This window comes from Ctenocephalides felis, unplaced genomic scaffold, assembly GCF_003426905.1.
Source record: "Ctenocephalides felis isolate EL2017-DRISC unplaced genomic scaffold, ASM342690v1 CF-g0.4_SCAFFOLD_01170, whole genome shotgun sequence".
Lineage (NCBI taxonomy): Eukaryota > Metazoa > Arthropoda > Insecta > Siphonaptera > Pulicidae > Ctenocephalides > Ctenocephalides felis.
In genome coordinates, this window is record NW_020537324.1 from 35,457,750 (window position 1) to 35,484,265 (window position 26,516).

Sequence of the window (26,516 nt, forward strand, 5' to 3'; positions counted from 1 at the left end):
CTATTAGGTTGACTTTCTATTATATTCCAAATTTTATTTTGATCAATACAATAAGAAAATAATATAAGTAAAAGTATAACCATTTAATAGAAAACATAAATTACAGTTTAGAATATATAACGAATATATGTGAAAAATATTAAGAATAATTAAATTAAATATGCTTAGTTCATAACAATTTATTAACAAAAACAAGTTAGGCATTATCAATTTGTATGCGAGTTATAACAGATTTTCCAAACCTGTTACGAGTGACTCTATGAAATTTAGATAAGTCCTGAACCTTGGACAAAGCTTCAATAAACTCTTCATCATGAGAAATAACAATCAACATAAAATTTCTCTGCGCACTTCTGGATTCAACTAACTGCCCCAGAGCGATAGCTAAACTTTCAATGTTGCTTCTATCAAGATTTGTGGTCGGTTCATCCAATGCTATCACACCACAATTAATTGAGAATATTTCAGCTAAAGCCATTCTGATGATGAGACATGCCAAGACCTTTTGACCAGCACTGCAACGGCCTCTCATATCAATTTCAACCTCATTCTTTATCTGAACTACTCTGTAAAATAAAATAAAATAAAAATAAAATAAATAAATAATAATTCATTTTTATTATAAAACTAAATTAATATACCTATAATTGAATGTTCTTTTTTTTGAAGTCACACCAGACGCTTCATCAGTTCTTATCATAATGTAATCAATATCATTACCCCTGCAAAACAAACACATTTGTACATATAAGAGCAAAATAAAATCACATAGAATACAAGAGACAAGACTATTATTAACTACCCGTAGTTTAAGTTATAGCAATCATGAAAATGTAGAAAATGAAAATTTTTATATATTTTTAAGTTTCCAAGGTTTAGGAGCATTTTAGCATACCTTACAAAAAATTGATGTATGTTTGTGTTTTGATATAAATTTTCGTTGACGATTTCATAAATTTTTGGGAAGGCAGGTCTAACGGTTTCGGAGATTCACCATTTTAATATTAAGTATAAATTTTTAAAGCAGCTACGCAGCGCGATTGCTTTGAAAAAAAGTTCAAAATTTTCAAAAAATTTAAAAATAAAAAAAACATTTTTCAAGAAAGTAAAATTGCTTCAAATATTTCAGAATTGTTAAAAATCTAATTTTTCAGTTTTCAAAAAAAATTTAAGTTTTTTTAAAAAAAAATAATTTTTTGTAAGTGAAATTCTATCAATTTGCCTTAAGTAGTTATTATCTTATAGAACAACAACCACGCTGCTAAAGCTGATGTGTAGTATCTTCAAATTTAGTAAGGTTCCTCTGGCTCATTATACGAATTACAGATACTTTTTTAAAATTCCCGAAACATTTTCACAAAAAAATACTGAAACCAAACATTAAACCGTATGCAGTTTTTTTATGCGGAACTGGAAATAATTTGTTATAGCAGTGGCCTTAAGGTTGCCGAAGAAGAGTCAAAAAAAATTATTCGCAAGTTTTGTTTTCTCGACGATTGAAGTCATTCTGAATCGTTTTAGCCAAAATTTGGAAAAAGTATGAGTGTAAATGAGTGCCGTGTGGGGAAGGGCGAAAAAAGTTTTACCTTTCGTTTTCTCAAATGACTGATTGAATTTCAAAAATTTAAAGCACATTTGATTAAATTCGCTACCCAGATTCAACTAGTTTCGCAAAACGATCGACCACTTTCAACACAATAAGCCAATTCTATACAATTGACGTAATAACGCAAAACTTTTTTTCAAATTTAAAAACCGTTTGAAAAATATCAGTCGGAAATAGTGCTGATTATAGTTTATAATAAAAAATGGCCGAGCAGTTTTTCGTCATGAATCCGCCTTCTCCAAAAATCAAAACAGCACGTTACTCTATCAATTCGAACGAAAATTTGTATCGACACAAAACACATACATATATACAATTGGGACGTAAAGATATACAAAAATTGTCATTTTCGATATTCGGACGATTACTATAACAATACGGAAAGTTAATAAATCAGTAACATGCATAGAAATATTTTATACAAAACTAATATAATTTAAATATAACTTACTTATAAATTTCTCTCCACATTTTTTTAATTAGGACATTGATTTTAATCATTTTTTCTTCATGATATTTCATAATAGCCCATTCCAAAGCTAAAGAATAATTCGCCAGATTTTTCACCATTTGCTTTTCACACTCCAATTTATAAACTCGTTCTAAATATTGTTTATCGGCATCTTTATATTTTGTTTGTAATTCATGTTTCATTGCCTTAATTTGTTCCTAGCAATTAACGTAGAAAATTATATAACCAAAAATAAAATTTACTAAATAAACATATTAATCTTTATCGGTCGGAAGCCACCTGTGACATAACAACATTACTGCGGTCACTAGCGTGGTGACAACGACCAAACCAATCAAAATTAAAAAAAAAAAAAAATTTTCGATGGATATTGAGATAATAGCAATAATCGAATCACGTAAAAAACTAGCGACCGATAAGGGTTAATAATAAAAATAAATGCATTTTTTTTATTTACTTCTAATGTTTTCAATTGCCCTTTCAATTCAGAAATGCTCTTGATTGTATTAGTATGTTTTTGTATTAAATCAGACTTTTCGATAAGAATATTCTTAGAGTTCATGTCGCCCATTTTCGTTCTAAGAACATTCATCTGTTGTTTCAAATTTTCTTCTTCCATTTGTTTCTGTCGTAAAGCCATATTGTCAGCAAGGTCCCTTTCTTTCAACTAAAAAAAAGATTTATTTTATATATAAAATAGCTATATTAAATCAATGGTGTAAAATAAATAAGCATAAAATAAACAAACAAAATATCACAAATAGTATGTAAATTTGATTTAAAATAGAAAACAGCAAACAGTTACGCTAAAAACAGAGCAAACCATTATGTATGGATGCTCAAATATAGAACATGGCAAAACAACCATAAATTACAAAATATCAACATCCAAATTCCAAATAAAGAAGTCACAATAATTGAATAATAGGGTAGATAATAATAATAATACTGTTAAATTAAGTAATCACATTTCAAATTTTATGGTGTCAAAACACCAAGTCGATTATTTATTTTTAATTAATTTATTTATTTATTCATAAGCAAGTCGTAATCAATAATAATAGATATTATTTCAGGCTCTTGTCAATTATAAAGTTATAATGATTATAAAGTTATATATAATTTTATTTAACTTGTCACAGAGTAATTTCTTAGAATAGATTTTAGCACACTTAACTGACAAAATTGACATATTAAGTATGATAATTGGCGTGACAATTAAGTATCGAGACTGATTCCATAAAAACCGTGTTAAAAAAAAACTTCACAATTATTCTACAACTCTGCCATGCCATTCAAAGTAGCCCCTCGGGCAGCAACACGATTCCAGCGCGTCTTCCACGCTTCGACTGGGATGTCCGCCAGTACCCTCGTCACCACCCCCTGTATGCTATCCTCAATCGACTCAAAATGGGTTTCTTTGACCATGAATATGACAGCAATAAAAATTTCGACAGTTGTTAAAAAAATAAGCATAATACGAGGAGCAAGTAAAAAATAAGGTTCCCAACGCTGTACACTCGCCGCGCGAGATACTAGGTAAAATCCGGCAACTCCGCTTTCATTGTTGATCCCAACTATCTGGAAGATCACTGCGAAGCTAAACCGCTTTTCATAGGCCTCTAATATTTTACCAGCGTCAGTTTGGGCATGAAATCTACCATTGTGCCAAATTTCATCAAAATCCCAGACGAGCAATGCGCGGGTTCTCCTTGTTAGTGCCAGTCTAACAGCCATCCGCGACGGAGCCCCCAATCACCGTCACCGCCAGGTGTAAAATCCGTTCAGTGATTCGACTCTTAAACGCGAAGAAGCTTACACCTATTGAAATTCATATACAGTTGGAAAAAGTTTATGGCAAAGTTTGCATCAGCGTCTAGCACGTCCGCAAATGATGCAGGGAGTTCTGCGCACAGACGTCACGACGAGGAAAAGAGCGGAAGGCCGTCGGTGTCCGACGAAGTCGTGGCGAAGATTAAACGCATTCTTTTCGAGGATCGAGAAGTAACGCTTCAAGAGTTGGCTGATCAGGTTTCTGAGGTTTGTGGAAAAAAACATTTTGACCAAAAAAACTTGGTTTTAACAAGGGGTGTGCGCGGTGGGTTTGTGGTTCCGCATATCCTTTCAGAAACCCACAAATACAATCGAGTCAAGTGTGCCGAGGGTCTTGCTCCCAGCGACTTCCACTTGTTCCCGAAATTGAAGCAACCCTTGAGTGGACAACGCTTCAGTACAGATGAAGAGGTGAAGGAAGCGGTCACTAAGTATTGAACTGTAATAACAATTCGAATCATTATTTTGTTTAATAATTACAAAACGCGTTGCTAGTTATATGTAGGTTACGCGGACATCGGAAGTGCTTACTGTTGGATTTTGTAAATAGGTTGTAAACAATAAATTAGTATATAAGAGTTAGACAAAAGTTAGACAGGCAGTCAAGCCTGGAGAGAAGCTTGGAGTCAAGCTTTGGAGCCAGACATAGTATTCAGTAAAATGTAGTCTTTGCTGATATGATAACCAAAAGGTTATCAACAAATATTAATTGTAAAAATAGCGAATAATAAAAGTATCATTCAAAGTAAGAAGTGTGTTTACAAATTACTATCAAATCGCTGTTCGTCCTAAAGGCCTTTCACACTACCATTGGACTCTGGAGAGTCCACATCAAAATATAATACTTCAACAACTATTCAACTGTTCACCGCTCGGGTCCAGCCTATCATTACAATTCCTGGTTGTACTGGTGATCCAGAACCTACCTCCCAATATAATTACCACCAGCTCAGGACAATTCATGGTGGCTTAGCGGTTTTTTCCCTCGTAGCGCTGAAAAATTTTCTGACGGAGACATCGAGTTCAAAGCTGCCACAACTCGACAAACCGAACGATCATTCGCAGCACAAACTAAGGGATGGTGGCGCCTACCGAAGAACTTTAGAACGAACGCGAGACTACGACTAACTTGGATATAACTATCTCATCGGATTCAAGTAAGCAAATCAAAATTAATCATATCTCAAGATGGAACCCATTTTTGAAGAAGCTAGAGAAGGTAAAGATAATAGTATAGAAATAAATAAATTTAGAATTCAATTAGCAATTAGCACTATACCCGAATTCAATGGCAATTCAGATGACCTTTATAGATTTTTAAGTACTGTAGACTCAATTTTGATGATGTAGATTTTAAGACATACAAATTTATATCAAATTGTTATTTGTAAATTAAGTGGAACAGCTTTTGATTGCATTAGACGGGCTGATTATCAGTTATGGAATAATGTCAAACCTATTCTAATTAAACGTTTTAAAGATAGAAGGTCCATAGCTGAGTTACATCACGAGCTAGCAACAACAAGAGAAAATGGGGAATCGATTGAGAAGTTTGCAGAGAAACTTGAGAGTTTGCTTACGTTAATAAACAACGAATGCTATTTTACACAAAATGAAATAGCGTATCCATCATATTGTGACTTGGCTTTGGCAGTTTTTGTTAAAGGCCTACCATTGGACTTGAAAATTATAGTTAAAGCAGCCAAACCGGAAAATTTGAAAGATGCTATGCACATTGCTGCAAAGGAAGAAAAATATTTAAACATCAGATCTGATAAAAAATACAATCCATTTGTCACTTGCAGATACTGCAAGAAAAGGAGACACCACATTAACCAATGTCGAAAACTTACAAATAGGAAAAGAGATGACAAACTTAGAATCTACAATGGTGGAAATGACGATAGAATGGACTACGAAAGTAATAAGGATCTGAAATACACAAAAACATATGATGATACATACAAGGCATTCATAACAACTAAAGAAGAGTCCCAAGAGTCCGAAGAATCCGAAGAATCCGAAGAATCCGAAGAATCCGAAGAATCCGAAGAACAAGAAGAATACAAAGAAGAAAGTTTGACTCACAACACCAAAATAGAAGAGTTGACGACAATCGCTGCAAATTCATACGAAGAAGAAAAGGATCTATATGTGGCCGAAGATATGGAACAAACCATACGTGCAATTCATACGAGGAAGAAAAGAATCTATATGAGGCAGAAGATATGGAACAAACCATACGAACAAATTCATACGAAGAAGAAAAGGATCTATATGAGGCAAAAGATATGGAACAAACCATACGAACAAATTCATACGAAGAAGAAAAGGATCTGAACATATATGTGGCACAAGATACGGAACAAACCCAAGATGAGGTTTACGACATGAAAGAAATTAATGATAAACAAGAAATAAGAATACTTAATGATGAAGGACCAGAATATATAAAAACTATTCCCATTAAAATAAAGAAGAAAAAGAAAAGAAATATTAAAAGAAGAAAAATTAATGATGAAATTATAGAAGAAAATAATCAAGAAATCAGGGAATATAATATTAATATGATAAGAAAAATACCTTCACAACAAAAATTGTCTATAAATGAAAATATAGCCACTTTGACAGATATGTTCAACCGTAAGAATATGAATTTGAAAACAAATGAGAAATATGCACATTTACAAAGCCAAAGCAGCAGAAAATTAATATCGTCGCAAACACATGTAAAGAAGAGAAATATTCCCGATTTTATTATATTCAGAACAGCACCAAAATTGTTTAATTATAAATACCGGAAGAAACTGAAAACTCGCCAGGTGTAAACACAGTAATAACAACGCAAGTCATTTTGTTTGGTTGACACATAAGCGAATTCTCATATTTCAAAGCAACATTTGTTCAATTTTGATTACCCAGCAAATTTCGAATATATCAAGAATTAACAATACAACGTAAATTTAAATTTTCATTAATTACTATTTATGATTTAAATTATCAAATGCAAGATTCTTTACGCCATTAATATTTTTTTGCAGATGTTAAAGACATTTTTCATATTATGATTTTTATGCTCTATTGATATAACAGTTTTGAAAAAAAATATTTTGCATCATTTATGGTAAGTTTGTTCGAAGCATATTTGTTTTACCGGAATAAGATTTAAATTTCAGTGATGCCTTTACATAATCAGCGACCATCTAATTTGCATTCAACTGCTGATTTTTATATGTTGTTAAAGATTTATTCATGTAGAGATAAAAATAAAATTATTATTAGATTTTTTTTCAGAGCACATTATTTGTAAACATATTCTAACAGTAATGACACTTTTGAGGACAAAAGTTTTTAAGGGCCGAAGGAAGAAGAGATGGAACTCATTTTTTTAAATTTTTTCTTAATTTTTATAGTTTTCCGAGGACGAAAACTTTTGAAGAGGGAGGTTGAACTGTAATAACAATTCGAATCATTATTTGTTTAATAATTACAAAACGCGTTGCTAGTTATATGTAGGTTACGCGGACATCGGAAGTGCTTACTGTTGGATTTGTAAATAGGTTGTAAACAATAATTAGTATATAAGAGTTAGACAAAAGTTAGACAGGCAGTCAAGCCTGGAGAGAAGCTTGGAGTCAAGCTTGGAGCCAGACATAGTATTCAGTAAAATGTAGTCTTTGCTGATATGATAACCAAAAGGTTATCAACAAATATTAATTGTAAAAATAGCGAATAATAAAAGTATCATTCAAAGTAAGAAGTGGTGTTACAAATTACTATCAAATCGCTACTATCAAATCGCTGTTCGTCCTAAAGGCCTTTCACACTACCATTGGACTCTGGAGAGTCCACATCAAAATATAATACTTCAACAACTATTCAACTGTTCACCGCTCGGGTCCAGCCTATCATTACAATTCCTGGTTGTACTGGTGATCCAGAACCTACCTCCCAATATAATTACCACCAGCTCAGGACAATTCAGTATATTGAAGGCCTAGCGGCGAAGTTTTTCGAAGAGGGTTTTCAGAAAATCGTCGGAAAAAATGCGTTAAAAGATCTGGCGACTATGTAGAAAAATAGTTTGAAATACAAGCTTTCAGATGGTATACATATATATTGCAATAAAAAATGCCGCAAGCCTGAAAAAAATCTGAGAACCGTATTTTTACTTGTCCCTCGTATATGTACAAAAGTATCTAATTCATTTTTTTATTTAAAAGAGATTTCGTATACTTATCGAGACCACCACTATTTAGTGGGAATCACGTATGGAAAGCTAGCGACCAATAAGGGTTAATAATAAAAATAAATGAAAAAAATATTTGTATTTACTTCTCATGTTTTCAATTGCACTTTCGAACACCGATTTTGTACTAGGGAACAAAAAACATCACATGGCGATATATAGTACGAATAAGGCGATTATTATAACACGGCGATCCCTTATAAAGACAAATGCTGGGACACGCTGAGGGTGGTGTGGCACGCCGCGTTGTTGTGAGGAAAGGTCCGATTACGAGCGATGTATGAGCGCACCCTGTTAACTTGTTTTCGCAATCTTTCGAGTACTTGTCAGTAAACTTAGTTTACGGTTTGCCCCGGCGGAACAAATTACTAGCGAAGGATTCCACGGCTATCAAAAAATGCAATCATGATCGTTTTCACTTTCGACTTGATCCGCGCCCGATCTTCCATGCTTTCATGCCCTCCTTAAACTCTTTACGCCATCTACACACTTGAGCACTATCACCATGCGCTTTTACAATTTTAGTACACGTTTCCAAAGCTGCCTCGTCCAATTAGTTGGAAAATTTTATCGCAACGCGTTTCTCTTTATTGCCAATTTCCATTTTGGTGACAAACACCACAAACTCAACACGACTAAGCAGGTGAACTAAACAAGAGCGATGGCAAATATATCAATGGAGAAGGGAAACATGCCGGGGAGAAGGTAAATGCAATTTCAAGATCGCAGTGTTACTACAATCGCGGCAATATAATCAGTCTCATTGCTTAATAGTCACACCTCTTAGGTATGCTATACAACACTAAATTTTCTGCAGAAAATTTTTGGATGGTTCAAAAATTGCTTCATTTATATTGACAATGTACAATGTTCTATTGTTTTTATAAAAGCCTTGCTAATTTAGGTGTTGACATTAACACATGCATATATCAAATTTCTGTCAATTTTTCAAAAAAACGTAAGTGAATGATTTTACCTAAATAATTAAGGCTTTTATAAAACGTTTTAAAAACTCTAAAATTTCATATATATGAGAACTTCAATCAAATCAAGATTATTTGAACATTTTTTTTAAATTTTCGACATCCAAAAATTTTATTTTATTTTTATAAGTATTACTTCCAATTTTTTTCTTAATTCTAAATTCGAATGAAGTACTTATTATTGACACACTTTTTTAATAAGTGTACTACATGGTCAAATGCAAAATGCAAAAGTTTTTCTATTAAATCTAAAATATAATTACTTATCTGATTACTACAATATACACAAACCTCTTGATTTGATAAGTCCTCCTTAAATTGATTGATATCCTGCTGCAGTTTTTTCTTTGAATTTACAATCTCTTTTCGGGTGTCATATAAATCTTGAACACTAGTTAAAATTTCTTCAACCTGTTTTTCTAAGTTCTGACTTGAAAATTTTTGGAGTTTTACAGTGTCCTTTTGTATATCATCAAACTGTTTTTCTAAATTCGTAACATGATTTTGTTTTTCTTTTAATATAGTTCTATACCGAAAAAACATAAATAAAAATTAATATGCAAAAATAATTGATATAAGTCACAAAAAACTGATGCAATTACCTATTTTTTTCCAAAGCGGAATTTTTTATTCTTAATGCCTCATCATACTGTTTCTGTAATGGTTCTAAATTGCATTTATTCTCTTCAATTGCCACACTTAAAACAGCCAATTGCTCTTGTAATTTATCATAAGAAGCAGATAACTGACTAGAATAAAAATTATTTATATTCTTGAATTAAAACAGTGTATTATACAGTAACATTTAGTATACATACCATACCATATGGAAACATAAGATCTAAGTATATAGAGACTTACAGATATAGATTATGGATATGACAAACTTTATAAATGATATTATAAATCATGCAAATTTAATGAAAGATATCAGTAATTTTTATAAAATTTAATAAACTACAAATAACTACTAATATATATATATATATATATATATATAAAATAGATACCTTCGAGCTTGGACTCCACTTTGTAAACGTAGTTGCTCCTCAATCAATCTATTTTTCTTTTCCCGGATGTCATTAATTTTATCAGTTTGCCTCGAAATTTTATTCTAAATTTGCACATTAACATTAGAAAACGTTATACTGAATTAAGAATTGATTGATTCTACCTGTAAATTTTCAATTTCATTTCGAGTTTGTTGCAATTCAGCTTTAATCACAGATTGCTCGGACTGCGCGTCTTCTAATGTCCACCCAGCTTCCACTTTTGGTAATTTCGATTGTAAATTAAGCACCTAAATATTCACAAATATATATTAAGATTTATGATACAATTGCTTCATGATCATCTAGTCTGAAAGTGCAGTAAGTGTATGTAACTTGAAACCGAGAAATATACAAAAAAAATCGTGGCGTTTGGCATCGTGTCTTGGAGATACTTGGTACTTGGAGATGTTTATTAAATTAAACGATGTTTTTTTACAAAAATATTAATACGGCATTATTGTACAATGGTTTGACTTGAAGTAACAAAAATTTTATAGAAAAATAATAACTCTGTTTCAAAAAACGGTCCTGGCGGTGACCATCATAACTCCTTAGAGATTCATCTAAAATCAATCAAATAAAAAAAACTAGTTTTATAAATAGATAATCCTTGGCCTGATCGAAGGTTTTCTTTTTTTTTCAAAAATTATCAAAATGGCAGCATCAGAAAGAAAATTTCTAGGTTTTTGGGTAAAAAATCAACAGTTAATTGGTCTTAAAAAAATTGAAATTTTTTATAAAAAAAGAAAATCCTTCGATCAGGCCGAGTTTATTATGTTTTCTAAAAGCTGTATAAATTTCATTAAAATCTATTGAGCGGTTTATGAGTTACAGTGGTCACCGTTTCAGAAAACATAGTTTTGAGAAAAACGCGTTTAAAGTTTCACATTGGATTTACGTACAGAAATTCGAATCATTGAATTATTTAAACCGAGTCATCTATTTCTGGGTCATATAATAGTTCATCAGTCATTGTGCAAGTTTCCAAAATTCTCATTTGCTGTTGCCTACGAAGCATTCGGGCCTCCCGAGTGGCCGCATTGGCCCGCTGATCTGCCACTTTCACACGTGCAGCATTCAATTTTTCAGCATACCAATGGGAATTATACCCACAATTAGGTCCTAGGGTATGCAAAATCAATAATAATAATTATGTATATTGGTTGAAGCTTTTAATTTTTTCTGATTATGGATTCAATCTTGAACTACACATCTTGAAAGTATATTATCATTGCTGAGATCGTCGTAAATCGGTTTAAAAGCTTTTAAAACATCAGGAGGTGAGGAAGAATAATCTTGAGTATAAGTATCGAGCTCTCCACTTGCGTCAACGCGCTGGTAAGAGTCCAATAACTCAAAAAGTAATCATCGGATCAACTTGAAATTTTCAGAGAACATTTTCAAGATATTGCACTTAATGAAAATGCAAAAAAAAATTAAAATCGATTTTTCAAAAATTAAAGTACCCCTAACCCCTTAAGGCAAATTGCAGAAGCTTCCCGTACCGCAATTTAGGATTTTTAAAAACGGTAAATTTTTTGAAAATTTTGCTAAATTAATTTTTGGAAGAATCTTGGATAAAAAACAACTTATAAATATAAAATATTTTGTAAGATTTTGAAAAGTTTGAAACCCGTTCAAGTCTGGTAAAATTTGAACCAGTAAATTGCTGCTTTTCGATGCGTGCTCCCGAAATCGCAAACATACACAAACCCATACATCCATTTTTTCAAGGGCATGACAACATGTTCAGAATGCAATGCAATGCAATGCAATTTTTTTTCATTTTCAATTTTTTTGCGATTACCATACGGTAGTTAAAAAGTATCAGAATAATAGTGAAAACTAAAATAATTAGAATAATTATAAAGTAACGTAAAAAATAAGTTATCAAAATGTAAAAAATAATATTAACTGTGTACAAAAAAATTCAATAAAAAAAATTATACATTAGCCTTTTTAAAATGTAAAATTAAATACATTCAATTATTTATTCATATTTTCCAATTATTAGGAGATTCATTACTCTTAATTAATGCAATCAGCAGTAAGTGTTTAGTACAATTATAATAAAATTACCTCTTTTTGTAGTTTTTGTACAACAGACAAATTTTGATCCAACATTGACATATCAGGAATTATAGAATTGGCTAATTCCATGCTGCTTTGGGGTTCACATATGGACATCTTATAATTTTCAACCTAACAAAATTATTTAATATTTTATAAATTACATTGAATGCATGAAAATATTGCAAAGCCATAATACCTCTGATAAAACATTTTGTAGTGATGTTTCTGTTTTTTCAACTTGTCTTTTACAGTTGGCAAGTCTTTTTTTATGGAGGCGATTTTATCAATAACTGGCTTTAGAGAGAGCAGAGTATCATATTTCTTTTGATCCCTCTTCAAAATTCTGTGAAAATGTATTACAACATATAAATATAAGAATATGTAAAACTATTCATATATAATACTAACATTTCAGTCTTTTCTAGTTCTGCTGGCAATCTGCGCAACTTCATTTTAAGCTCTGAAGCTAAATCCGATACTTCTTCTTGGTTGTCAAAATTTCTGTGGCATAACGGACAGCACGGGTCGTCTTTCTCAAAAGTCTCAATATATTTTTCGTAAATATATGAAGAAGATGATAAAGTACCTCGGTGTTTCTTTAATTAATCAATAATTTAAATTTCAATAATTTAATTTAACATCTAATACGCTCATTATTTCTAAAACTGCTATAAAAATCCATATGAACCATTATGAAAATTAAATTCAATGAAATATCAATAAATGTGTGAATATTTATGAAGATAAAATTGCAATTTTGAACTCTCTAAGTCAATATTAATCTTGGAATTTTGACATATGATTTTAATGCCCCACATCAAGTATGAAAATAAACAACTTAACTAAATGTAAGTGGCATCTTCCCTTGAAGCAACTATCAAAAAGGTTTACGATTTAAAGTAATGTATAATTAATATAGTTTTATCCATAACCATATGTTAATAGAATAGAAAATTAGAAAGATTAAATTAATCTTGATAACAGCAAGTTTATATCATAAATGCAATTAACCACTTAATGCTAAGGGTTCTTTTGTAAAGTGAGGTAAAAAAATAAGCAGTTTTTTTTTGCTTTTAATCGACATATTTATATTGTAGAAATGATTATATAAAGTCAAAACAAGTGTGAAATTAAAAAAAAACATTTTTTTAAAAAAATTAAAAATTCAAATATTTTTTTTTTAAAATCGCCAAAATCACCAAATCGAAATTTTGAACAATTATATAATAAATATTCCCTTACAAGAACAAATTTATAAGCTCTATGAAATAATAATCTATTCAACAATTCGATATTTCTATAGACTATAAAAAGCATTGTTATGCTCACATTTATAGATAAATTGCAAAATGACTAAAAATTATCGCTTGAGATAAAAGATAATAAATATATATATAAAGAGCCCAGAAGTACTCGCAATAGCAAACATCGAAACAATTTTTAAGCGAGACAGAATCGTTCGAAATGGAAACAGAATATTTGTATGTGGCGAGAGGGTCTCGGGCGAGAGCAAATCGAAGCACATTCGGCGCGCGAGAGGGTCTCATTCGAGATGCGTAAGTGGTTAATGACCATAAAGTCTACTAACATACCAAATTTCTTTCAATACTGTCTTTTAATTTTGCAAGCTCACTCTCAAAATCTTGACCCTGACATTCTTCATAAACTTGCTCTTCATATTTATTCAACTCATTGCTTAAAGTTTTAACTTGCTCTTTCTGGTGCTCTCTATTTGATTTCAAAACAACACTCTAAAAGAAAAAAAAAGAAAGTTTAAATATATATATATATATAAGAAATTATCAATATATGTCCCAAAATTGGTTTTTTTTAATATTTATGGTCCTTTAAGGGGGGCGATACATGTAATCGCCTTAATTTTTACCATTTTTTGAGGACTTTTTAAACTGGGAAGGAATGACTGAATCTTTTTGAACTTTTTAGGGTTATTTATTATATATTAAAATACACAAAAAAAAATTTTTTTTTAATTTTTTTTTTAAATGGCTGCCGTAAAAATAAATCTGCCAAGACCCTCTCGGAAAACGCCATCAATTTGCGGGCGTTCTCACTTTTCGTACGGTGATTTGAAATCAAAAAAATTAGTTTGTACGTGTTCATAAAACATATATCTTCTAGTTAAACCAAAAAAAAAATTAAAAAAGTCACAAAATCGTAAATTGGCACACCTCAGAAAAAAAAGTTCGATTTTTCACCTTTTTTTCAATGTTTTTTTTTGGTAAAAGGGTTAATTTTTGAAAATTTGTTTGGAATGTTTGAGGTTTAACTAGAAGCTATTACTGTAAAGTAGATGTGTGCAAAATTTCATTGGAATCGGTTGAGAACTTTTTGAGTTATCCCGGCCCGCAAATTTGTGTCGTTTTGAGAAAAACGCGTTTAAAGTTTTGACACAGAAACAGATAAGAGTACAATAGCACTCAAGCGTCGAGTTGAGGCGTGGCACTTAAATGAGTTTTTATTGTATAAATAATGATAATTTTGTTTTGAATATTTACAGGCATATTTTTGAGATGTTATTGTAACGATTTATGAAAAAAAAAAATCGATTTTTTTTTCTTGTTACATGTATCGCCCCCCTTAAAAGAATAAGAGCAGCCAATTTAAATAATTTTGCAATGTTATACAGATTTTCTACCATACAAATTACCAGCTATGATATATATATTTCAAACTTATATAATGAGATCAAAAATTCAAATAAATTCCGAAAATTTAATGTTACATAGTATCTGCAACCTTTTTTACATTGCAATAGAAAGGAACTTTAACAAGTGATTACTTATAGGCTAAAGACTACTGAACCATTTGATTAATGGTGTTCCTATATAAGGCTAATAATTTTTGTACTGGACTTTCTTACCATACCTAACAAGTGATCTGTAAGTACAAAAACCATTGTCTAGCAGGTTTCAGCCCAGCATATCATGGCCACTCAGGCGTTTAAAAATGCAACAAACCCGAAAATTACACTTGTTCCTGTAAGCTTCAAATTTTTGTACAATTTAATTTTTCATTAAGAAGTTCAAAAATTAAATTGATGGAGAATTTCAACTTGCCCAAGTACCTCCCAGACAAGGCAAAAGGTTCTAATAAGGTTAAAATTTATATATGTTTGTGTAAGCAGATTTAAAATGGTATGTGCAATGCCAGGCCGGTCTGTGCAGCCTAAGCCCTTACTAGCCAAAAAAAGGGTGCTATGTCGGGAGTGCAAGTGAATATAATGCATGTGAATTATATTATGTGGAAATATAAAAATCAAATTATGGTCAAAATGGATTTAATTAATCGCTATAAAATATGAACTTGGATTCATTATCTGATATGCCTATTTATTGAATTTCCTGAGGGTTTGTGCTTAATACACAAAGATCACAATAATTGTTGCTGTAGTTTCCGTTGGCATAAAGGTAAATTTGAAGAATCATAACGGTTTAATTATGTGCCGTTTCCTGTTTCATATTTTATTTTCACTCTTTATTTAAATTTTCAGATTTCCTCTTGTACATTTTAAAGACAAACTTTTCAAGTTCTTTTGTTTGATGATAATTATTAATTTAATAATATGATATAAGTTTTCATGTTATACCTATTAGATTACTAGCATCTTTTCCTTCGCCTAGCAAGGGCTGAACAGAATCTTGCTAACAAACCCTCTGGCTCATCTAGACTTGTGCAGGTTGAAATCATCTGGCAATTTGATTTTTAAGTTTTCAATGAATAAATTAAATTGCATAAATATTTAAAACTTACAGGAATAAGTTTAATTTTCGATTTTTTGCATTCTAAAACGGTATTTTCAGACCATCATATGCAGGACTGAAACCTGCCAGATTATGATTTTTATAATTAGCACGCTAAGCATCACCAGTACAAAAATGTTTAGCCTTCCAGGCCACTATTTAACAAGCTTCTCAGTGAAATCATTTTGCACTCATATCATGTAACACTAGTGGCATTTACCAAAGTTATAAATAATAAACACTTTTTATAAATTTCAAAACTCTATCAAAATATGTAAATCAACAAAACTCTTTTCTTAGTTTCACTTGTGAAGTACTAGATTATGTTCAGTTTATAAATGAACCGACATATTCTTGGTACTTTAGTATATATTTTCTTCGTCATTCGTCTACAGACCTACAGTTACGCATTCAATAATGATTTGAAATTAAGATGAATACCTCATGCTCTTTCTTCTTAATTGTACTATTTAGATCATTCACATCCTTGGAAAGATCATCATACTTTCTTTGAACTGACATTTTGAAATTTGTGCTGGGTACCTGAATTTTATAATTGAGTGTTATAGAAGTCAAAAAATTAAAACCTCAATAACAAATATACAAACCAAATTTCCAAATAATGTATTTAAAGCATCTGAGTACTTATTTTTAATCTTTTTTATTTCATTATTTTTATCTGATAATTGTTGTGTTTGAATGTCCAACTCAGCTCGAATTCCACTATGCTTCTGAAGTTCACGCAGCTAAAAAAATGGTTATATAAATTAAATTTGCAAACTATATACACAATGAATAATTAGTTATTTCAACCTCTTGGTCGATTTTATCAAGGTCTGTTTCCAATGACTTTCTGGTATTTATTTTCTTAGCCATTTCAGCTTTTAATTCATCCACATCACATTGTTCCACTAGCTTTTGCTGCTCTCTAAAATATATATTTATGTATATATATGTATTTAAAACTAAAAACTAGTGGTGTATGGCATCGCGCCTTAAGGCAAATTGCTGTAACTTCCTGTACCGTAATGTTATGAAATATTTGAAAAATATTAAATGCTTATTATTATAATACTGTAGCTTTCATTACTGTTATTTTATAGACAAAATATAAGAGTTTATAAATTGGACGACGACGTTTATAAATGTTTACAAAAAAAAAAAAAACAAAAACTAGTGGGGCGCATGGCATCGTGCCTTAAGGCAAATTGCTGGAATTTCCCGTACCAAATATTATTATCTTTTTTAAAGACCATTAACATTTTTGAGAAAAGTTAGATTTTTGAGAAACTATAAATTTGACACAAAATTACTTTTTTTTGAAAAAAAAATTTTATTGAAAAAAATATTTTCTTTATTTTGACATATTTTGGAAATTCTGAACTTTTTTCAAAGCAATCGTACTGCTTTAACTGCATAGAGACGAAATCTCAAAGCGCGTAAGCGCCGCGTCGCCGTCTAACGGATAAGCATTGGTACTGAACCCATAGGATTTTTTTTTTACTTTTTTCATTAGATCTCCGAAACCGCTAAACCTGCCTTCATGAAAATTTGATCAATTCTTCATCTTGTCAATACAAGTAAAATGTTTTTTGAATTATTAAAATCGGACGGCCTACGGGAAGTTAATTAGTCGGATTTAAAATGAAGAACATTGTCTAATATTTATGAGAATTATATAAACAGTATTGCAAAGTTAGAATTATTTATTTGAAGTTTATAAGTGAGCTTTAGAACTTTAGCTAAAATTAGAACTAAAATCCGAATTAATTAAAAGAAACTTTTTTTTGGAAATTAAAAAAAATAAAATTGAAATTAAAAAAGATCTTTTTTCCAAAAGCAATCGTTTCGTCAAAACATGCAGAAAGTTTTTTGAATCATTCAAATCGGATGCTCCGTTCTCTCAAAAACTCGATTTCTATTTTCTGCACTCTTTGCGACGTATATCCGAAACGGCTGTAACAACTTTTTCTAAAATCTAATCAGCACGTCTCCATATCAATAGAAATCGATTGTTTTTTAAATCATTCAAATAGGTTCTTCCGTACGCCCGAAATCACACACACATCCATGTTTTCTAAGGTATAGCAAAATGTTCAGAAACCTCTGAAACGTAAAGATATGCAAAAAATTTCGATTTCGATTTTTGGACGATTACTATAACTTACCCTAGGGAAAGTTAATAATTGAAATTGAATAGCTTTATAGTGTATCGATCATATATAATAAAGTCATGCAGTTCATGCATTTTCATGTGCAAAAACATCGATTATCAATTGATTAGAAAAAGGCAATTAAAAGACTAATAATTGTTAAATATATCGCATTAACCTGTTAACAATTTCAATTTTACTTGCTATTTCTTTAAGTTTATTTGCTGACTTATCAATTTCATCTAACTGCTTTTTGATAGAATCTGCTTCTTTTTCAACATTATCCATTTGTGATGACTTTGATTTAATTTCGTTTCTTAAAGCCGCCTGCAAATTTAAATATTAAGTTTAGATAAAAAAATTAATTTAATAATTTAACAATTAAGATTATATTTAGATAAAAAATTATCACAAAGATACATTTATTGCGTACCTGATTATCTCTCAATTTATTTAATTTTTCTTGATGTTTACTATCTTCTCTGTCAACATTATAACTTATTTGTTCTAGTTCATGTTGCATGCGTGTTATTCTATGTTTTACAGAATTCATTGTATCATGAACGTCTTCCTTTGAATCATCTATTTCTTCGACTTGAGAATCTGTATAAAAAATTATTAAGCATTTATAGAACGTTGTTAAAAATAAAATTCAGGAGAGATCCAATATTACTAAAGGCATGCATATGACTTGGTAGTCCTGTAATAATATAAATGCACATAGCAAATTTGCGCAGGTCACAGATTCAAATATAAGAATTCTGATACAAAATTAACTCTCTAAATGGATCATCATGGTTTAGGACAGTTTCAATGATTTTAGCTATTTAATATCAGTGTGAGAATCCTACACACACACACACACACACACACACACACACACACACACACACACACACACACACACACACACATATATATATATATATATATATATATATATAAGTCAATATATATATATTGACTTATGTTGATTCGGGTAATTACCCTAGCCAAAAAAAATTAAGGCAATTATGATAGAATAATTAGAATTCGAAAATCATATGTGCCTAAGTGACCTTTAAATCGACCCGCCCTAATATATATATATATATATATATATATATATATATATATATATATATATTAATGAGTTAATTATACTAATAATAATTTATATAATATATTCTGGCAAATAATTTAATTCAAAATTATTTGAGCAAACTGCACTTTTAAGAATAACTCAAACAAGAAAACAACAAAATTAATACTTTTGAGAGATAGCATATTTTATAAACATAAAATGAGCTATAATATATTTTATGCTGTTAACATTTCCTTAAACTAACCTGTCTCAGCAGCCATTCTGCTTAGTTTAGAATTGCGATTGGCTAAGAGCTCTTGTTCTTGGCTACGCAAAGAAATCAATTCGCCTTTTCGAACCTTTAAATGTATTAATCAGAGTAAAATAAAAGTGAATGGCAGTTCAATTATTGTAAATTAAATTATGATATTGGTTGTTATATAACAGTTATAAATTTCAATTAAACATATTTTTTAATATTTTGTTAACTAAAAATTGATATAAAAAATATATTGAAAATAGTGCATCCATCAATAACAAATTCATTAAAAAAAGTACAATTTATAATAATCTTTCATTGAAAATTATTCGTAAATTTAATATGAGTATATATTAGTATTTTTATTAGTAGTTTTAATGAAATACCTCAGCTACAGTAATTTGTTTATTACATTCAATTTCCTTTGCTTCTACTTTATTTAATCGAGTTGTAGCTGATTCCAAATTCATCTTTTTAGTGTCTAATGTTTTTTGGAAAGATTCTGTAAAATAATTAGATATCATAACTAAAGAACTTTTTTTAATTGATTCATACAAATACAATACATAAAGAATTTAATGAGAGCATTTACTAATTAGCAATCAATTCCAAAACTACTTCAATTCATGTTTTGCATACCTATTTTTTTTTGTAAACTGTCTATATCACCATGATACACTTCTTTGATATTATTAAGTAACTCTTCTTGTTGTTGCTTACAATTTGATAAGCTATAAGAAAATTATAATTTTTATATTGATTTCCACACATTTGCCTGAATTAATCTTATAATTCAAAAGCCATTTGAAAATAGCAAATTTTCATAATTAAGTGTCCAAAAAATAATAAAATATAAATGTTTTCAAAAGTTCAAATTAAATCCTTGTTCATATTTAGAGCATTTAATAAAACATTTCTAATTTTAAAAACTAGAATCTATGATTAGATGTAATGAAAACATATATAAAATTTTATAAACAATTCTGTAATTTGTATATTCTACATTTTTCTGTAAAATGTATATTAACATAAAATACATACTTTATTTCTATAGACTTTTGTTCAGTTTTTAAGGCGATTATATTATTTTCCACTGCATTAATTTGTTTAAGTCTATCTTCGATTGGTATGAGTTTTTCTTGATGCTTGACTACATTTTCAGTGCAATCATGATATTTAGTTTCAGTCTCTTTCAACAAAGCTCGTTTAGAAGTTGTTTCATCTTTTATGTATTTATAGTGAGCCACATCTTTTTCTATAAATTGGTACAAAACATATATATATATATATATATATATATATATATTAATTTGGAAATATGAACAAACAACACTCTTTTTGCACTAATTTATTAAATAATAATTTTCACAAACGTTTCGAGACTAGGTTTGTCTCATCATCAGTGTGTTATAATTAAAATTTTTTAATTATAACAACACTCTCTTTGCACTAATTTATTAAATAATAATTTTCACAAACGTTTCGAGACTAGGTTTGTCTCATCATCAGTGTGTTATAATTAAAATTTTTTAATTATAACACACTGATGATGAGACAAACCTAGTCTCGAAACGTTTGTGAAAATTATTATTTAATAAATTAGTGCAAAAAGAGTGTTGTTTGTTCATATTTCCAAATTAATATCTATTATCCACTCAGAATACATTTGTAATATATATATATATATATATATATATATATATATATATATATATTCGTATAATAAATATGTAGATCATAGCTATCATTAAAAAAATAGAAAAGAACAAATATTCCATGTAGCTTGAAAATTATGAGCTTTTAAGTACAATCTAAGGCTTCAGTAAATCTGTGACCATTTTTCGTTTATTGTAGTTAACTTTAATTGATTTCGATTATTTAAGCTTTCGATCCTTAGTCCTTAGTAATTGCGCCAACTTTTCTTGAAATAAAACTATTTGTTAAACTATGAATTTAGAATTTTCAATATTGATCGACTTTAAAGGGCTATTTGTTTAAAAAATAATTGTAGTGAAGTATGTTTCCAAATTTTATCAAAAGTTTGTGCTTTTAAAAACATTATAAAATGATAAAATACTTGATATTTTATAATAAAAAAAATCAGTAAAAAAATAAAATCTAAACACAATGTTTGCTAATGCCATTACAAATGGTATAATTGGTATAATTAGTCTAAGTTATTGTTTCAATAATATACTAAATCAATATCATGATAATATTTTAAAATACTTATAAATTGGCTAAACAAAATACCTATCAATTTGTTAACCAATATACTTAATAGTAGAAGTCCTTTAGTCCGGGTCGCTCGGGACCGACCACTGCTCGAACTATTTAAAATTCGGAACTATCGGGCGGTAATTATAAAAACATTAAGTTAATAATTAAACTACAAAATCAGTAGGAAATACAAATAACATACTTTATTAACTTCCGGTAAGTTACTGTAATCGTCCAAAAATCGGATTTGAAAATTTTTGCGTTTCTTCACGTTTTGAAGGTTTCTGAACATTTTAGAATACCTCAGAAAAAATTGATGTGTGTGTGTGTGTATGTATGCATGGATACATTTTTTGATCCACGTTTTCGGGCGCACGGATCAACCGACTATAACGGTTCAAAAAACATTCGATTCATATTGATAGGGAGATGTGCTTATTAGTTTTTGGCGAAGGCAGCTTCAGCCGTTTCGGAGATACGAAGCAAAGGGTGCAGAAAATAGAAATCGGGTTTTTAAGAGAACGGAGCATCCGATTTGAATGATCCAAAAAACATTAAATTCGTAATGGCAGGGAGAAGTGGTGAATAGTTTTTGGCAAATGCAGGTCCAGCCGTTTCGAAAATACCAAGCGAAACGTGCAAAAAAATAGCAGTTCTTGAGAAAACTAAGCATCCGATTTGAATAATTCAAAAAACTTTCTGCTTGTGTTGACGAAACGATTGCTTTCGATAAAAGATACGGTACGGGAAGTCCAGCAATTTGCCTTAAGGCACTATGCCATACACCGTTGGTTTTATATGTAAAGACATACATATTTAAGATATTTTTTAATTTTATAAAAAACAAATTCAATAGACTGATTTTTTTAAAAAAAAAACATCTGTAGAACATACATCGTTCATGAACCTTGAAGCAACGGAATTTACCATGGACACTACGTTTATCGAACAATAGCCAGTTCTTCCGAATGAATTCGAACCGCCCTAAGAACATTCAAATAGCCCTCGACGTTTTTATTTGCTATAAAAGAAATATTTTTGAAAAATCTAACTTTTTGAAAAAATGCCGGACTATCTGGCGTTCCGGACTGTTGGGTGTTGGACTAAAGGACTGTAATTTAAAAACACTTATAAAATAGTTAAAATACTTTTGACATAAAAGTACCTAAAAAATTGTAAAGCAAAATACGGATATTGTAAAAATACTTATTAATTTTGTAAAGACATAAGTTTGTAACTAATTAGCATGCAATATGCAATATTACATTCCAAACTTGACTTAATGACTTACAATACATTGTAATTTTTTTATTTTTTTATATTTTATTATTAATTTACTAATATCTAATTACCTCAATTAGATTTTTATTATGCAATCATTTTAATTTTATTTTACTAATCGTATTTTTTAAGTCCTGTTTGCTATGTAATAATAAAATAAATTAATAATACCTGCACTTTTAGTGGTTGCTTCTTTGGCTTTTCTTATTTTCAGTAATATATCCATGCATTTATTATATTTCGTTGCATCAAAAATAGCATCAAATTTCTCTTTTAATTTCTTTCCTTCATCCAAAGGCCAATAAGAATCTTCTTGGTGACAAAATAATACATCATTTAAAATAGGCTTAGAAACACCTAAAACATTTAAAATTGGCTTATATACACCTAAAACATTTAAAATCAACTGTTCTATTGCTACTAAAATACATATATTATTTATGCAATATATATATATATATATTATATAACTTATATAAATATAATTTATATATAATATATACACATATTAAATAAATATATAAACAGAGTCTAATGAATGGTCAATGACAATTATGAATTTGCTGTGACACGTTTATAGACAGAAATGTTTTATTAAACTTATGCAATCATTTTTCTTGGCCACAATAACCAAAAAAAATGATAACTATTGCACTTTTCTTCACACATTTTTTTTTAAACATATTTGTTAATGAGGAGAGTATTAATTCCCAAACCATTTAGTGGCGTGGATTATTGTTAAGTTTATACATTGAAGTTAAAATGACAAAATAATGTTAGTACTAAATAAATGTTTATCAACATGCATAACAATTTTGTAGAGTTTAATTTTAGATCTACTGGATCATTTTCTACCATGCGTTATAATGTCCGTTTTACAATTATTAAACCATTTAAACCTCTATCTTTAGTATCCTGATATAACACAACTGTCTCAAAAATCACAAATAATATCGCAAAGCATAAGCCATTTATGGCAACAGCCAACATATTGAAACAAAATGTGCCTACAAATCGAAAGCCTGCTTGCTACAACTTATAAATTTTTATAAAATTGTACTTTTTATTACTTTTTAGGTTCATTTATGAGTGTTGTACATGTCATTTTATTGAAGACAGTAAGATAGAATTTAATAGATGCTTTATATTGTGTTGAGATCCACTACCAAGGACTCTTATTTTCCATTCGTGAATCAATTTTTTTTTTCTTCACTAATGTGGAGTCACATTGATTTATAGTAAAATTCAAACAGAGCCCAAATTAAAAAGAGCGAACTAAAAATCCAAATATGAAATTATTTAAAAGAAACTATATACTTTAAATTCACAAACATTGTTCATGTAAAAACTGGATGTAAAACATTCACTTATATTATTTGTTATAAAAACCAAATATTACTTTACCCATAGCTGCAATCATTTCTGTATTTACATCAACACAACGACCTGATATAGAACCTTTCTGTCCATTTTTGTCTTCCCAATGTAATGCAACATCTTTACTTTTAAAAGTCATTTTACTTTTTTCTTGTGTTAATTGAAAGCTTCTAGTGATCACTAAAACTCTATTAGTTATTGGATCAATCAATTTCATTTTAACTTGACTTTGTGTTATAGCCGATTTGTTGATCTAAAATCATAATAAACTTAGTTATTTATATACATATTTATATACATATATATATATATATACATACATACATATTTATATATATATATATATATATATATATATATTAGATGGTAGAGTCTTGGATTTGTAAATATTTTGTAGAGTTTTGAACAAAAAATAAAAAAAGTAATAAACAGAATTTTTTAAAACAATGTTTCTTTATTTATTTACTGTCGACGTTTTCTTTATTTATTTACTGTTGAAGATAATGGATTTTTTAATTATTAAGATCGTTGAAAAAATAATGTACAAAAATATGACAATATAAACAAAATGAAAATGATAAAAATATATGATTGGATTATATAACAAAATATTAGAAATGTTAAAAATTAGAGAGTTTTAGAAAGTTTTAAAAAAAGGTTACTGAAAAAACAGAATTAATTACCTGTATAATTGAATTTACACTAACACTTTTTCACTTAAAAAGATAAAAAAAAGTGAATTTATAAATTTCTTTTCAGACAAATAAACAAATTTTGTACGAAGTTCAGATGAATGAAAAAATGAAAGAAATTTTGAATTACAAAATTTGTTTATTCGTCTGAATTTTTTTTTATAAATTCACTTTTTTTGGTAAAATCTGTTTTAGTGAACAAGTGTTAGTGTATATTCAATCATACAGGTAATTAATTCTATTTTTTCAGTAACTTTTTTTTAAAACTTTATATTTATAACAGATCACTCTATACGTTCATAGGATTATAGGTTGATGTGGATGTTAGTTTTCCCACTGAGTTTAGTAACATATATTGGAGATTATGTAAATACTGGTGTCTGCATTTCAACTACGAATTATTCAGAACTTAATATCCTAATGTTGAGTGATGTGTTATATATATTTATATATATATATATATATATATATATATGTGTATAATAATAATATTTTTCTAAATGAGCATTGTTCTTAACAGATATGTATGTCGATACAATACAATATATATTATATATGTATAATTTAATAAATGGTTTCAAACTTACTTTTGGATTATGACCAAAATTGACTCCTTTATCAGAACCGGGAGGCAATTCTCCAGTGAGTGCATACTTAATACATTCAATGATAGTGGTTTTTCCACAACCATTTTCACCCAAAATTAATGTCAAAGGGCTTTCAAATTTGACTAGCTGTTCATCACCAGGGTCTGTACCAAAGCTCCGAACACCCTGAATACTCATTCGGTTTATGATGGACATTTTTTATTGAATCTGAGACAAAACTTAATAAATTTATCAAAAATAAGCAGGGTTTTAAAAAATAATGTTTTATAAATTGACATAAACTTACTATAGTTGTAGTTTATTAAATACAAGCATTAAATACGGCAAGAAAACAAAATAACAAAAATTGTCGTGATTTACAATGAGAATCAACTAAAACCATTAACAGAAAGAATCAATCTAACGATTTCTTGCGCACATAACCTATTAATTAAGATTTAACGTACGATCACAACACAATTTGACATTTACTTGGCGGCGTAGATAATGCGTAGAACAGAGTTTCAGTCGTTTCAGTGTTTACATTTTTGGTTGCGATCAGTACGCTCCACGCGGGATTAATTTTAAACTTAACGAATAAGAAAATGATCCTCGTCTTGACTCCCAAGATTATTGGATAATAATAATTTAATTTGATTTAATTTGGAAAAATGTATTCAAGTACAGTTTTGATATACAAATCCACGTGCATGCTATGTGCTTTGTTTTATGTTAGTGTTGCGCTCTTCTTTTATCTATGGTTGCGCTCTTTTAAGAGAGGGTCTACATGAAGGGTGCGTCCGACTTGGACGCTTACGCGCTGTGAGCGCGCCGTGAGCGCGCTTTCATCGTTCA

General features: G+C 29.4%; 1 protein-coding gene across 1 annotated transcript; it reads right to left on the reverse strand.

Annotated features, from left to right (window-relative positions):
• Nucleotides 1-173: 173 nt before the first annotated feature.
• Nucleotides 174-26,184, reverse strand: LOC113367148 (DNA repair protein RAD50-like). Its single transcript, XM_026608778.1, has 25 exons — nucleotides 25,969-26,184; nucleotides 25,662-25,900; nucleotides 24,410-24,635; nucleotides 23,177-23,362; nucleotides 20,546-20,759; nucleotides 20,144-20,235; nucleotides 19,891-20,006; nucleotides 19,511-19,604; nucleotides 18,616-18,785; nucleotides 18,361-18,509; nucleotides 16,843-16,957; nucleotides 16,638-16,775; nucleotides 16,471-16,572; nucleotides 13,861-14,019; nucleotides 12,677-12,864; nucleotides 12,452-12,611; nucleotides 12,275-12,397; nucleotides 10,318-10,443; nucleotides 10,154-10,257; nucleotides 9,746-9,892; nucleotides 9,435-9,669; nucleotides 2,536-2,745; nucleotides 2,058-2,275; nucleotides 642-722; nucleotides 174-566 (listed from the first exon to the last, which is right to left on the reverse strand). Exons 2-25 carry the CDS (start codon nucleotides 25,875-25,877, stop codon nucleotides 197-199), a joined length of 3,939 nt encoding a protein of 1,312 aa, XP_026464563.1. The 5' UTR covers nucleotides 25,878-25,900; nucleotides 25,969-26,184; the 3' UTR covers nucleotides 174-196.
• Between the last annotated feature and the right edge of the window lie 332 nt (nucleotides 26,185-26,516).

Coding starts and splice junctions, on each gene's coding strand:
- LOC113367148 (XM_026608778.1), bottom strand. CDS start 25,877: ATGTCCATCATAAACCGAATGAGTATTCAGGGTGTTCGGAGCTTTGGT. Junction 18,510..18,615: donor ATAAATTGAGAGATAATCAG/GTACGCAATAAA, acceptor TTAAATTTGCAG/GCGGCTTTAAGAAACGAAAT. Junction 16,573..16,637: donor ATACATTATTTGGAAATTTG/GTTTGTATATTT, acceptor TATAAAATTCAG/GTACCCAGCACAAATTTCAA.